The sequence below is a fragment of the Misgurnus anguillicaudatus genome, chromosome 21 (genome assembly GCF_027580225.2).
Source record: "Misgurnus anguillicaudatus chromosome 21, ASM2758022v2, whole genome shotgun sequence".
Classification (NCBI taxonomy): Eukaryota; Metazoa; Chordata; class Actinopteri; order Cypriniformes; family Cobitidae; genus Misgurnus; species Misgurnus anguillicaudatus.
Genome location: NC_073357.2, coordinates 6,397,310 through 6,413,328, shown reverse-complemented (window position 1 = coordinate 6,413,328; position 16,019 = coordinate 6,397,310). Strand labels below are relative to the sequence as shown.

The 16,019-nt window shown below is 34.6% G+C and overlaps 1 protein-coding gene across 2 annotated transcripts in view; it reads left to right on the top strand.

Moving 5' to 3' along the window:
- The window catches only part of efl1 (elongation factor like GTPase 1), a 160,330-nt gene that overhangs the window by 121,192 nt on the left and 23,119 nt on the right, over positions 1–16,019 (top strand). For both annotated transcript variants that reach the window (XM_073859644.1, XM_073859645.1), the window contains exon 17: positions 4,623–4,770. In XM_073859644.1, the coding sequence (XP_073715745.1) occupies positions 4,623–4,770 (148 nt within the window). The remainder of the gene's footprint in view (positions 1–4,622; positions 4,771–16,019) is intronic.

Below are 16,019 nucleotides of genomic sequence, written 5' to 3'. Positions count from 1 at the left end.
CTGAATTTACGTTGTAAATGATAACTCATCATTTACTCTGGAATTCGTACCTTTTGCATATCGTAAACAAGTAATAAATACACACTTACACACCAAAAGAAATTTAAAATTGTGAAACGGATAATAGGTGCTCTTTAAGATTAACGAGAGTGTGTCGCTTACTATTTAACTATTTTAGCCTTAAGTTACTAAAATTAAGTTTAGACAAATAAAATATGAATTCTCATATTTCTATTTCATTAATAGCTCAGACAAAATCTGAATTGGCTCTGGTCTGGGGAGGGCAGTGCCCCCCCAAACTCCCCCTACAGTATGTATGAGAGCGATAATAGGAATTGGTTATCAGTGAAAAAACACTTTTCAGAGCTTTGTTAGGGCGTTTGAAGGTTTAAAATGTAGCGCACGTATTGTATAGACTGATATTTTTGGTTATTTCGGAGCTTAACAGCCTCAGTCCCCGTTTACTTTTAGTATGGATGAGAGCAGCCTGAACATTCTTGATAATTTTGTATCACTTTGAATGAAAAGAAGTCAGCTTAAGTTTGAGTAAATAAGATAATGAATTTCTGAGCTTACCTACTGCAGTAATAATATTATAAAGAACACAAAGCACCGCTGTGTTATATAAATATAAAGCAAATAAAGATGAATCCAGTGAATCATACAGTGACTCAAGAGTATATATGAACAAACCATTGGAAACAATTATTTACTATCCTGGAGCTAGTCATGCGCATAATAACACTTTTTTTAGAGTATATTTTTAGTAAGCTTAATATCTTATTCCAAGAGTTTGTGATGATATAATCTGTTTCAAAACCTTGTGGGATCGGCCTTCCTTTACAGCTTCCCTCTAAAGGAGCATACTAACAAATGAAAGGTGATGCTAACAAACACAATGACAAATAAACTAATAAAGAAGATAACAACATTTTATTACATTGAAAATGCCTAATAAAGTGGATAGGGAGTGTTTGTAATCAACATTCATTTCCCTTCGCCCAAGACCTTAGCATTGCATTATGGGAGTTTTCTCTATGAAAAATGCATCTAGTATTTGGTCAAATTGAGATATTTAACAAAGCAACATTATCATATATGTAAAAACCCTTCCTTTTAGAGAGTGCATGCATGTGATTCTTTAAATGCTCCCTACATAGGCAGCTCACTAGATTTTGAAACGGAGCCGATGAATAACCATAAAAAATGCAATACAATATGTCTCCAGGGTGGGTTAAAAAGAGGTTTTAATGGGTGAGTTGTCTAGGTTTATATGGGCTGTGTTGTCATTCTCATCAGCAGTGACAGAGGTGGCATGGAAATCTCTGAAGCATCATATGGGACACATTAGTCAGCAGTACAGACCTAATGAGGAAGTTAAATGTTTCCCGGTTCGGCACACTAAAGGAACCGTCTGATCTCTCCTGTGTGGACACACACATTCACAAGGCCTCATTATACCTGTAGAGGTGATAAGCGTCTTTATGTGCTGGTTTTGGGATTACTTTCATAACCATAACTTGGGATTGGTTTTGGGTCAAGAGAGGTCAGAAAGAAATGGTTTCATGTAGGCACTTAAATGCACTCTAAGTAGGGTTTCAAAGGGGCGGAAAGTTTCCGGGAAATTTCCAGAAACTTTCCATGGGAACTTAATCTGGGGAATTTTGGAAATATTTTGGAATTAATGGGAATTTTCATGAATTAATAGGAATTTTTGGGAAATTTTGGGAAACATAAAATATAAACATTAATATTTTTTAAATGACTTCTTGGCTGATTTAATTGTAAGTAAAACTTTATTTTATTGAGTAACACAAAAGCATAATAAACATTGGGAATTTTTATGAATTTTTAGGAATTATTTGGACATTTCGGGAAACATAAAATATAAACATAAATATTTTTTAAATGACTTCTTGGCTGATTTAATTGTAAGTAAAACTTTATTTTATTGAGTAACACAAAAGCATAATAAACATTGGGAATTTTCATGAATTTTTAGGAATTATTTGGACATTTCGGGAAACATAAAATGTAAACATAAATATTTTTTAAATGACTTCTTGGCTGATTTAATTGTAAGTAAAACTTTATTTTATTGAGTAACACAAAAGCATAATAAACATTGGGAATTTTCATTAATTTTTAGGAATTATTTGGACATTTGATATGATATGATATGATATGATATGGTACTTTATTGTCAAAGTCTGAAATTTTTCTTGCATCACAGTATCCAGGTTTACAACAATTAACATTCGTTAAACAATGACATACACTTCACAGAGACACAAGACACATTATACATTACATACCCTTCTCCAATTACATTCACATTCACAGTACTCTTGACTTTTGGTTAAGCGTCTTATTCAGTTCTAGGGTTGCCTGATACACAAAAGAATTTTTCAGCTTCACTTTGTTAAATTTTGGAACTCTGTATCTTCGGTTTGATGGTAGTAATTCAAATTCATTGTGCAGAACATGATTAGAATCAGTAACTATATTATTAGCCAGTCTCATTAGATTATTATAGTATGCTGACTCATATAGCTGCACAAGGGGCTGACCTACAATCTTTGAACAGATTTTTAGTAGGTTAAATAACCTTGTTTTTAACTTAACAGGCAAACTCCTATACCAAATACCCTATACTGATTTAATTTCAGGAAACATAAAATGTAAACATAAATATTTTTTTTAAAATGACTTCTTGGCTGATTTAATTGGAAGTAAAACTTTATTTTATTGAGTAACACAAAAGCATAATACACATTGGGAATTTTCATGAATTTTTAGGAATTATTTGGACATTTCAGGAAACATTAAATGTAAACATAAATATTTTTTTAAAATGACTTCTTGGCTGATTTAATTGGAAGTAAAATTTTGATTATTTTATTGAGTAACACAAAAGCATAATAAACATTGGGAATTTTCATGAATTTATAGGAATTATCTGGAAATTTCGGGAAACATTAAATATAAATATTTTTTAAAATGACTTCTTGGCTGATTTAATTGTAAGTAAAACTTTATTTTATTGAGTAACACAAAAGCATAATAAACATTGGGAATTTTCATGAATTTTTGGACATTTCGGGAAACATAAAATGTAAACATAAATATTTTTTTAAATGAATTCTTGGCTGATTTAATTGGAAGTAAAACTTTATTTTATTGAGTAACACAAAAGCATAATAAACATTGGGAATTTTCATGAATTTATAGGAATTATGTGGACATTTCATCAAACATAAAATGTAAACATAAATATTTTTTTAAAATGACTTCTTGGCTTATTTAATTGGAATTAAAATTTTGATTATTTTATTGAGTAACACAAAATCATAATAAACATTGGGAATTTTCATGAATTTATAGGAATTATTTGGAAATTTCGGGAAACATTAAATATAAATATTTTTTAAAATGACTTCTTGGCTGATTTAATTGTAGGTAAAACTTTATTTTATTGAGTAACACAAAAGCATAATAAACATTGGGAATTTTCATGAATTTATAGGAATTATTTGGAAATTTCGGGAAACATTAAATATAAATATTTTTTAAAATGACTTCTTGGCTGATTTAATTGTAAGTAAAACTTTATTTTATTGAGTAACACAAAAGCATAATAAACATTGGGAATTTTCATGAATTTATAGGAATTATGTGGACATTTCGGGAAACATAAAATATAAACATAAATATATATATTTTTAATGACTTCTTGGCTGCATGGCTTCTATGGTAGTCAAAGTCAAAATATGCTGCAAGATTCTTTGAAGTTCCCTGTTATTGTAACGTGTAGTCCCAAACATGAGAAGAGGCAGGATCTAAATGCAAAATCTCTTTCGCCGCCATTGACTAGTTATCTCGTCAATCAAGAGAAAACGCTTCCCTGCCAATGACGAGTTTTTCCGTCTTTCCGCAATACCGCTATCATCCACCAGGTGGCAAATTATAAAACCCGGAAGTGTTTGAAAGCAGAGAGTCTGTTCTTTCTTTGGTGTATTGTATAACATTTTCTGGAAGGCATTAAACTTTTGTGAAAATCATGAAAAATGCTGGCGCTGGCTGGCAACTAAAAAAAAAGCTGGTGGCGGAAGAGTTAAACAAAACTATAAACATAAATCCATGACATGGCATGATCAATGAACAAGACAATAGAACAGACAAGGCAATCACACTTTTACAATAATGGACAAGGAACAATGGAAACAATAGGGCTCATATAGGGATAGGGAACCAATTAAAACATGACACATAAGGGAATAGGGGAACTTAAGACAACATGACAAGACATGATTTCAAAATAAAAGACATGAGCATGAAACAAGAACTTCAAAATAAAAGACATAAAATGACAAAACAAAACCCTAATGTGGCATTCACACCATACGCGAAAGAGGCGACAAGCGCGAGTGATTTTCATGTTAAGTCAATCCAAAGACGCGAATAGGCATCCGGTGGCGCAGTGCGAATTGAGAGTTGCCACAAGAATTAAGGCAGTTCTGAAGGCAAAAGGGGGTCAAACACAGTATGGTGTTCCTAATAATCCTTTAGGATTATATATAGCCTGAAATGTGTTTTCTGTTTCCTCGTTTGTGTGTGTGTAGGTGAGATGCCGAAGCTGGTACGAGGTATGAAGCTGCTGAACCAGGCTGACCCGTGTGCGGAGGTGTTGATACAGGAGACAGGAGAACATGTTCTGGTTACTGCAGGGGAGGTGCACCTGCAGCGCTGCCTGGATGACTTGAGGGAGAGGTGAATTATTGTAAACACACATAACCTCACATACAGTATCTTTAGGCCTACATGAGGTGTTGAGCTTTGGGCGTTTTTGTGCTGTATCTGCATTGAAGATTGGAAGATGCTCCTCCATCAAAATCTGGTTATATCACAATATTATAAAAAGATAATATTTAAGTGATATTGCATGTGTCTAATGTTATTACTGAATATTAGCACAGAAGTGTTTAGATCATAGACAGATGACCACGAGAAATTAAAACTGTTTTGTTCTTATTTCTTAAATTCTTTACTTTAGGATGGCCTGTTTTGATTTTTTGTTCACTTCATAATTTGCAGTGTTAATAAGTGACTGAATATCATTATTGTGTTATCAGTCTCTGTGTTATATTGAATATTAACAAGCAAGATTTCCACCCTCAGCTCTCATCTCTTTCTTTGACTTCCAGTATATTTCTCTCTCCATCTCTCTTTCATCGCGGTGGTCTCAGATCAACAGTTTTTGATGTCGCTCTTTAAGCGTTGAGCTCTTTGTACTATTACAGCCTTTAAAATTCATTCTTAACACAAAAACTGGCTCAGCAAATTATTCATGCATCATACAATCTTCATAACTTTTATTAACTTTGTTTGGAGATATACTGTACCGCTTCGTATATGTGGCAAAACATTGTGGTTTTGAGAAGACTAACCCAGAAAAAGTCCTGCTTTCTGAAGCCTATTATAATGCACCTATTTTAGTTATATTTCATATACACTGTTAAAAATTACTTACTTTCTTAGTATTTTTGTCTTGTTTTCAGTAGAAATATCTAAAAATTATTAAATAAATATGTATTTTTCACATACACTATTAACTTATTTCAAGATTTTTTTTTCTCACCCCATTGGCAGATTTTTTAGCTTGTTTTATGCACAAAATTACATAAATTTGTTATGTAATTTAAAACGATACTTATTTTCTTAGGTCATTTTGCTCATCAAGAAAAGCACACAGGAAGGTCTAATTTTTAGACCAAAAAACATCAAATTTAAGTAATTTTGTGCATAAAACAAGCAAAAAAATGCCATTTTTCTTAAACACTAAATTCAAGAAAAATTTGCTTACCCCATTGGCAGATTTTTTGCTTGTTTTATGCTCAAAAACACTTAAATTTGATATTTTTGGTCTAAAAACTAGACTTATTTTCTTGGGTCGCTTTACTCAAGAAAAAGCATCTTAATTTAAGAATTTTTAGTTATTTTCACTGAAAACAAGTAAGAAAGTATTTTTTTTTGCAGTTTAAGGATCAAAGTCCAAACAAGCTCCTAAAAACTTATCTTTTAATAATTAATGTAATTCATGTCAGGAAAAAGTTTTGTTTAATGAACAACATTTCATGATTTTTTCACTAAATTTTTGTTATTCCTATTGAAAGAAATATCAGGTGGTTGTTGTCTATTTGCCAGATAAGATTTAAAGCGTTCCCTGTCGCATGCTGGTATTTAAAAACATAATCCTGAAAATAGTTTGAAATTGCACACGCATGCTTTATTCACAAAGCATGCGTGTGCACAAAAAAATCATTCAATAAAACTATTGTACTAAAAACTTTTTCTTAATGTACAAAAAACGTATAACCCCAATCATTATTATAATGTATATGACAATCTTATTATATAATATTTACATAATTATTTTTTATATTATATTATACAACAGTTCTTTCTGGTTCTCGAATCTGATTGGCTAAGAGCTATGCGATATTGTGCTAATATCGGCACTGTAACCGCTTCACCTTTCGTATCATTCCGCCACCTAGTGAATGGAGGTCCTAAGCAGGCTCATCTCTGAATGGAAAAACACAGACGCGCTGTTTTGAATCACTCTCCGTGTATCTCATTAGTTTACTAGCTCATAAATCAGTCTGTGAATCCCCAATCGGAAGTTATTATTGGATGTTACGTTAAAGTTAATGGGAGAAATGTCTTGTCACATCGTGTGGACGATTAACACTTGGACAGAGGAATACAAACACTCGTTTTTTTTCTGGAGCTATATCTCATCAGAACGCGAAAACACCGTGGAACTGCAGGTAAGCCCCGCACCTTTTAAATGTGGACAATGATCATTTACTTTATCGTGACGTGACTATTAAAACATGTTATGAGATATCGCCACTAGGGCTGTCACTTTTTGTTCGAAAATCGATTGCACAATCGATCGGACCAACCAAAAAACGTTTCGAAAACGAAAATAGGCAATCGATTTTAACCAAATATGTACACTATTAATTTTAAAAGAATTAAACAGTTAAAAATATAGATGTAACAAAACTCACAAACAAGCAGAAAAAGAAAATAAAGAATTCCGAAAGTGCAGTAGCTGTGCGAAAGCTAGACAGAAAATACCCAGCAATTTTACGCACCTATAGTTTCACGCTTTCAATCGCTGCATCTAGTGTTTTGCAAAGAAAATGGAGGACAACGTCAATAAACCTGTGCAACACGAGACAGCGTTGAAATTGTGACCTTACAGGAGATGATGAGTTATGACAAGGAGCCACCCTTGCGAGCTGACAGCGACCCGCGTTTGTGATGGAAGATTGGCAGTACGAAATACGCAGCTGGCAACGAAGTACCCGAGTTTCCCTGGGACATCAAAGCGGTCGGAGTGCGTCTTCTCAACAGATGGACATATAGTGAATGAAAAGCTCTTGACCCCTAAAATGTTGATCGACTTGTTTTCCTGACCAATAATTTGTAATGGCTCTAGTCTTTTTGCGCATTTCATTATGCCTGCCTAGTGCCGCCTTAGTGTCGGTTACGTTTAATAAAAAAATACACAGCATGTTCTCAACTTCAAGTAAGTCTATTTAAAGTTTCATTTTTGAACAGTTGTTTGAAATGCATCGAATCATTATTTAAAATAATTTGTGAATTGCCTAAATCATAAAAGCAGCCGGTTGAACCTGCAGTAATGTTTTTCATTTATGGCAGCAGTCCACTCTGCATATTTTTTAAGAGAATGTTGCACTACTGTTGCTGTTTTTTATTCTGCACGAAACTTAATGACAATGAATAAGAAATATTGCTGACTTTTGCGTTTCAGGCGCTCTCTTTACATTTGTCTGTTATTTGGCGTTAAATGGAAACGTCTTTTTTAGACATGGAAAATCGATTTTACAATCGATTCAATGAACACTTATATATTAAAAATCGAAAATGATTTTTTCACAAAAGTGACAGCCCTAATTGCCACTGGTATAACGTTATTTATAAGCAGTGTTAAATGTTCTGTGCGTTATTGGGATGGTGGGCATTTTGTACAAGCAGCATGCAAAAACATCTCTCTGACACTTATAAAAACCGTTTTATATAGTACTGACAAGAACAAAGTTTAATAATAATAATCGAGTGCTCGTATCACGTTAAGAATAAATGAGAAAGCAATAGTAACGTTATACAAGTAGTTTTATTAACTTTTACCTCGCGCCAAAACAATAACAACACAAAAGCCACTAAATATGAATTAAAAAACAAGTAATAGTTTGATCATGGCACCAAATACTGCTGATTTGATCTCATTTTGACGATCATAAACAAACAAGGCCAACATGAGAGCCAGGGTATTTCTGTCAGAGATGTAGCCCAGAGAGGGCGGTGGTCAGCGGGGCGAGTGAACACTGAAGTCCGCTCATGCTTTGGTTCTCATTCGTACCGAATCTCACTAAGCAAACGTTCAAACAGGCGCTATCTTTACTAATCGACTGCAGATTTAAATATAATACATATACATTCTCGACTGAACTAATCTTAAAACTACACTTTGTGACCAAGAAACGGTAATATAAAGTAACGGCTTTTACGTCCATTGAGTTGTTATGAGCTTCAAAGCAGCCGAAAGTTTTACCTGTCATTCTGGCCGCCCTCAAATCCGTGGCAGAAGAAGTAGTTCTCAAACAAAGAGGCTTTTAAAATAACTCCGTTGTTGTTTTCTAGTTTTCGTTTTTCAAACGTGTGCCGTCGAACTGTTGTATAAAAGCAATATCGCTCTCGGAGTCGTGTGATATAGCTCTATATCATCACGGCTGTGATTGCCGGCCTCGTGCCTCTGGCTTAATCACAGCCGTGATGATATAGAGCTATATCACACTTAGGGCTGGGCGATATGGAGTGAAAATTATATCTCGATATATTTTGCTATATCTCGATAGCCGATATATATCTCGATAGCTTTGCGTGGAAAATACCCTTCCCAAAAAACTACTGCAAAACAAATATGTCAAAATCCACAAGGGCTTTTTAATTGAAGTGCAAAAGAGGTAGTTCACGTAGGAACAAAGTGCTTCTGGAACATTTAAAAAATATATAAAAAAATTATACTTTAACTAAGAAAATACACATTGTCTTCTTTTTATTAAAAAATAAAACAACTCAACTTCAGATATTAAGTTTTTGGTAGACGTTGACAGTTCTTAGTATTTTTTCTGAAAACCCTCAGGAGATAAGGGTATTTATCCTGGAATGACAGGTTTTAGGCGGGGAACACTTTAAAATAATGTTCATTAGTTAACATTAGTTAACTACATTAGTTAACATGAACTAATGATGAACTGCACTTATACAGCATTTATTAATCTTTATTAATGTTAATTTCAACAATTACTAATACTTTATTAAAATTTGGTTAACATTGGTTAATGCACTCTGAACTAACATGAACAAACAATGAACAGCTTTATTTCTATTAACTAACATTAACAAAGATTAATAAATACTGTAACAAATCTATTGCTCATGGTTTGTTCATGTTAGTTAAAACATTAACTAATGTTAACTAATGAACATTATACTAACGAACATACATCAGTCGTCTTCTCTGTCAGTAATATCCGTGACTGATGACATTTACGCGAAAAAGAAAGTATACGGAGAAACGGACATTAAAGCACTGCCACCTTTTCACTGTCACCAGAGAGAGACGCGCGTGGTCGAAGCGCTTCACGCAACGAGAGAGAGAGAGAGAGAGAGGCGCGCTGAGCGCTCACAACAATGAATTTAAGCCGTTTTAAATAGTAAAATATACATGTAAACAGGAATCATGGAAGATCTATTCGAGATGGCCAGTGTTGATTCCGCGACGGGCGCCGCCATGTTAAATGAGACAACACGCGAGGGGAGGAGGGACAAAAGCGGGGAGGCGGGGGCGAGCAAAGCACACAGAGAAGGCAAAGAAGCAAAGTGGCGAAATCAGAATTTAATATAAACATTATATCGATATATATGATATGTCAAAATCCATGTCGAGTTTTAAAAATATATCGATATAGTTTGAATATCGAGATATCGCCCACCCCTAATCACACTCCTACTCGAGCGATATTGCTTAAATATTTTCAAAAATGTATAATAACAGTTATAGACTTGCATTTTATAAAATTAAAATATTGGATAAATTATTAGCTTAAAGGAATACTCAACTTTCATTAAAAAAAATTCAGATAATTTGCTCACCCCCATGTCATCCAAAATGTTTATTTGTCTTTCTTTGTTCAGTTGAGAAGAAATTATGTTGTTGTTGTTGTTGTTGTTGTTGTTTTTTTTTTTTTTGAGGAAAACATTCGTAATTTAATAGACTTTATTGGACCTCAACAGTTTACAGTTTCAATGCAGTTTAAAATTGCAGCTTCAAAGGACTATAAACGATCCCAAACGAGGCATAAGGGTCTTATCTAGCGAAACGATTGTCATTTTTGACAAGAAAAATTAAAAATATGCTCTTTTAAACCACAACTTCTCGTCTAGGTCCAGTCCAGCCCGACCTAACGTAAATGCGTAGTGACGTAGGGAGGTCACGTGTTACGTATATAAAACGCACATTTGCGGACCATTTTAAACAATAAACTGACACAAAGACATTAATTAGTATCAGTTGACATACAACAACGTAGGAACGGTCCTCTTTCAACGCACTTGTAAACACTGAGGCGGAGTTTCGCGTTCGTCCTCTGTGACCTCTTGACGTCATGACGTATTGCATCACGACCGGATCTAGACGAGAAGTTGTGCTTTAAAAGTGTATATTTGTTATTTTTATTGTCAAAAATGACAATCGTTTCGCTAGATAAGACACTTATGCCTCGTTTGGGATTGTTTATAGTCCTTTGAAACTCCGTTGAAAAAAACTGTTGAGTGTTGAGTTTGGTATTAATTGTTGGTGTCTATTAAAGTCCATTAAGATGAGAAAAATTCTAATGCAAACACATTGTGTCATACCAAATACACAAAATAACCTTGTTTTTTAGCAATGAAATAGGTGCTCTTTAAAACGCCTGAAAGCAATTTAGTGAACCGATTTGTGAATTGCGGTGCTTGCAGTATTGTGGATTTATATCAGGTTGCGTTTCTTTACTATTATACTTCACTTTAGGTGAAAAACATGAGAAAATGGTGAGGACATATATTTAATTTTTTTAACTAAATTGCTATTAAAAACACATAATGGTGCAAAAAAAGTACTGATCCTAAAAAGCTCCTACACTGCAAAAAATGTTTTTTAAGGAAAAAAAATCTTAGTATTTTTGTCTTGAATTAAGATGCTTATTCTTGATAAGCAAAACGACCCAAGAAAATAAGTCTAGTTTTTAGACCCAAAAATTTAAATTTAAGTGATGTTGTGCATAAAACAAGCAAAAAAATCTGCAAACGGGGTAAGGACATTTTTCTTGAATTTTTCTTGAATTTAGTGTTTAAGAAAAATGTTCAAGATATTTTTGCTTGTTTGATGCACAAAATCACTTAAATGTGATATTTGTGGTCTAAAAACTACACTTATTTTCTTGGGTCGTTTTGCTCATCAAGAAAAAGCATCTTAATTAAAGAATTTTTAGATATTTTTACTAAAAAAACAAGACAAAAATACTAAGAAATGTTTTTCTTAAAAAATTTTTTGCAGTGTATATTTATTACTCACAAACAAAAAGGCACTTTTCTGTATGCATTTTTTCTCTGCATGTGTGCATCATCTGGAAAGCATTTTTAAGCGTTTATTTTAAGTCTTTTGACATACATCTTAAACCAAGTGAATTCACATGCATTCCTAATTATAAATGTCACAAAACTTCTTGTGAACATTGTTTTAAAATCTAACTCCCACATGCCGAGCGGATGTTGCAGACAAAATAAAAACACACAGATGTCCAATCAGGAGAAAGATCTGGTTGAGATTTTAATAATCAGAGATGGGGGCCCCTCGAGACATACTGATATACGACTCCAACCGCTTATTACACAGCTATTTACCTCATAAGTAAGATTAAATATTGATTTAAAATATTTTATTTCCTCATTTATTTCCTAATGAATGCAGACCTTCCGCAAGGAAAACCCGTTTACTGGTTTTAAGATGAGACGTCACGAACACATGGTTTAATCATTTGTAAATATAATGTTATTAAAAGACATATTTATATTTTGTGTCATATTAAACTGTACCTGTCAAAATGATTTGCAGCCGTTTGTTATTAGTTTCAGGCGGTTGTTATATCGGAATAGCATACCTTGGAATGTCGCGACTGGCCAATCAGAATCAAGCATTTTAGAGTACCATGTAATAAGTAAGCATTAAGGTATATAGTGATTAAATCACAGCTCAGGGTGTTGTTACCATTGATTCACACCAGTCGTGTTTGAGGCGTCAAATTCACGTCTACCGCATCTAGTTTGCCACTTGAACATTTTGAGTTTACTCGCTTCATTCGCGCATGAAAGACGCACCTGAAATTCTAGTCATCGAGACATTCATCATGGGAGGGGCTTCTGCGAATCCGCTCGCTTCCTGTAGTCACGTCACTACTAGAGCAAGCTCCTGATTGGTTAACGTGTCACGTTTTTTCGCCAAAGTTCACATTTATTAACTCGCGCGTTTACAGCGGCAACGCTCAATTCGTGCCATTCGCCCGAGCTAGACGCGCGAATGAGGCGGAAACGCGTATAACACGCCGCGCTAAACGCCTCATTCGCACCGCGAGACCTCCAGACGCGGGTCAACGCATCGTCACATTGACTTAACATTGAAATCACTCGCGCTTTTATAAAACGGATTCCACATATATAAATAGTACAACAAATATTTCATTAGGAAAAATCACCAAAAGTCTTCCTTTCGCTGGAAAATGTAGTAACAGTTTCACATGTGTTTACATTGCTCAAGGTGCCGAGTAGTGATACAAAAAATCGTTGGGTGCGCGGTCATAACTGTTTAGTTTATCGTAAATAAAACACACCTATTGACCAATCAGAAACAAATACTGGAACTAACCATTTTAAAAATAAATGTATACTTTGTTGTCATTAATGTCATTCATGTCGTTCCAAACTCGTAAGACCTCCATTCATCTTCGGTACACAGTTTAAGATGTTTTAGATTTAGTCAGAGGGCTAAAGTTTGGAACGACATGAGGGTGAGTCATTAATGACATTATTTTCATTTTTGGGTTTAAAAGTATACACCAAGGCATTTACGCCTGGGGCCAGTGTATATTTTCAAATGTTGCCAATCGAAGCCCAGCGCTTTTCAAAAAACGATTTTGTCTGCGCTGAGCACCGACAGTCTGCGTTTACCACGTTCAGCGCCCAGAGAATAAAATTTTCACCTTTGGGTCGTCAATGTCACTTTTTACTCAGCCGTCCAATCACAGTGGAGGAGGAGGGGCGGGACAAATACCACCAAACAAACCGGTGCATTGTACAAAGACTGATAAGCAGAAGAGAAGTATTATAGCAACCAAAGCGCTCAGCTGAAGAAAGGTTGGCAAGCACCCACAGTTGGCATCCGCCTGGCGTTTTCAGCCGCATTTAAATATTTTGGTGTACACATAATGTAATATCAGCAGCGTTCACTGAAAAGTGTATACTGGTCGACTACTTTTCATTACTCTTAAAAATGTTTTTTATGAATAAATTAGCTTCTTCATTAAAAAATAAATAAACAGAGAGTGCTTTTGCTTTGCAGCCCATGTAGTGTCACATAAAATGCAAATGAACAAAGTTATTCTTTGTTTAATTTTCTGAAGCTTGATAACTCCTGGCACTGTTTGTACAACTGCTTGGTGCCGTTTATATGTAAATTAGGTGACTGGTAATTATGAATATATTCTGTTTTGTTTTTATTAAAAGAAAAAAGACGTCATGCTTTTTGACAAGCCCCCAGAAAGACTTTTGTTGCAAGTACCGCATGCCGCCCGCAATGATACAGTGTTATTAAGAAACTCTCTTAGTGCTACAAAAATATGAAGAAATGGACAAAAGAAGTGAGAAAGTCTCACATTAGCAAAGGAAGTGAGAGGGATATGACACATTTTGTGAACTTTAGATTATATTGGATGGTCCTGACAATGACTCTGTTAGAACAGCGATCGACTTGTGAAACCACGTAGACTTTTTTTGCTAAAAAATGTAGTAATGGTGTAAGGAGACACAAATGAGCTCTTACTCTCTCCATCTGGTGCTTCGCCTCGAGCCGTGCGCCTGTAAATTAGCGCTCGTCTCTCGACTGTGTTGCTTTGTTCTCGTTGTCGTCGTGAAGAAAAGCCTCACTGGTTTGTTTTTTACATTTCCGCCAAAACGTTCTCCGCTCGAGCGTGTTTAATGGTCGTTGATAGTGAGAGAGGTCCCTCAGGTGTCATTTGGCTTGACTGAAGTAGAGGCCGTATCGGGACGGTTTGGAGCAGCTCAGGTTAATGCACAAGATGTAAACATGTTTGTACTCCCCGTAGATTGAGATGTTTCTGTTCCCTACACGCATAAATAACTTGGATGACATATTTATGTCTTGTAAATTTTTTCCTGTCCCTCTTTTGGACTCCTTAAACATACTGGTCTATTAGCGATGTAGTAAAGTGCATAGTTTTAAAATCAACAAATTTTTGTGTTGTCTGAATTACTAGTAGGCAGTGAAAGTTAGCATGGCATGCTTGCAGCATTTTTCAATCTGTAATACACATTTGATTGATCAGGACTATTGCAAAATGACGGCGTTTCCATTCGACTGATGTTGGTAGGTTCACTAATATCACATCCACCGCACTAGGCTTTATTTTTAATCGAAGGAGATGTTATTCAAACATTAATGCCATGGAAAGCCCTTTCTACTTAGGAGCGGCAACATATAGGTGTTTCTTGGATGTAATATTACATTATTTTAAATCAAACAAATCAAACATTTATTGGCAAGGAAAGCCTTTTAAACTTGGGAGCAGACATGTATTGAGGTGTTTCTGGGAGGTTTTAGTTCATACGCAACATCTTCAAATAATTATTATGTGACTTACTTGCATCAGGTAACCTGAAAATGCGAAAAACCATTGCAGTTTTGCGAAATACACCTTTTTCGAATTGCCTAAAAAACCACCTTATACGAGTGTTAAAATTTTTTGCGATATATGGGAGTTTTTGCGAAATTAACATTTGGCCGTATTTTCTATTCACAATGTCACGTTGTGCCATTTCAAATGTATTGGAAATGCAAATATAGACCGTTTCAGCAGTAACAACATAAACAAGCGGCTTTCGTGGTCAACAGATAACTTCCTAGAAACTCCGCTAAGAATAAATAACAACAAAGTACTTTAAACGTTTATTTTTATAACAAGCAAAATAAACAACACGTAGATTACCTAGGAAACCAAAACATTTGTTATTTTCAACAAGGTATTTGTTCAAGAGTTCAGTTTAGCAACTAGTCAGACTATTATACAAACTGAAACCGTAAGTAAAGTTCGGACCAGACACGTATCGCTTCACCACACGTGCGTCAGATGAAACCGTCTATAGGAGCAACATACAAGGATTAGACTGTAAAATATGTAAGAGGTCGTCCCAAAGTTCAATATTTTCCAACTCTCTGTGCTTAGGGTGGAAAAACTGCCCGTGCCCAGCGTGGAAAAAACACACCAGCTGCTCGCTTTTTTGAACAGCGCCGCACTTACATTGAAAACAATTTAAAACATATGCTGGCCGTTGGCGTAAACGCTTTGGTGTGCACGCTACCTAATTGTCATTTTAGGGCCATTTGCTCATTCCTTATTAATGTTTATTTTTTTAGGTTCAATTTTTGTATATTTTAATAGTATTTTAAACTCAAAGCTACACTGTAAAAAATGAAAGCGATATTAATAAAAAAAAAATGCAATTGGTAACGCCTACATTTTCACTTAAAATTAAGTGTAAAAAATTAAAGGCGGAGTCCACGATGTTTGAAAGCCAATGTTGATATTTGAAAT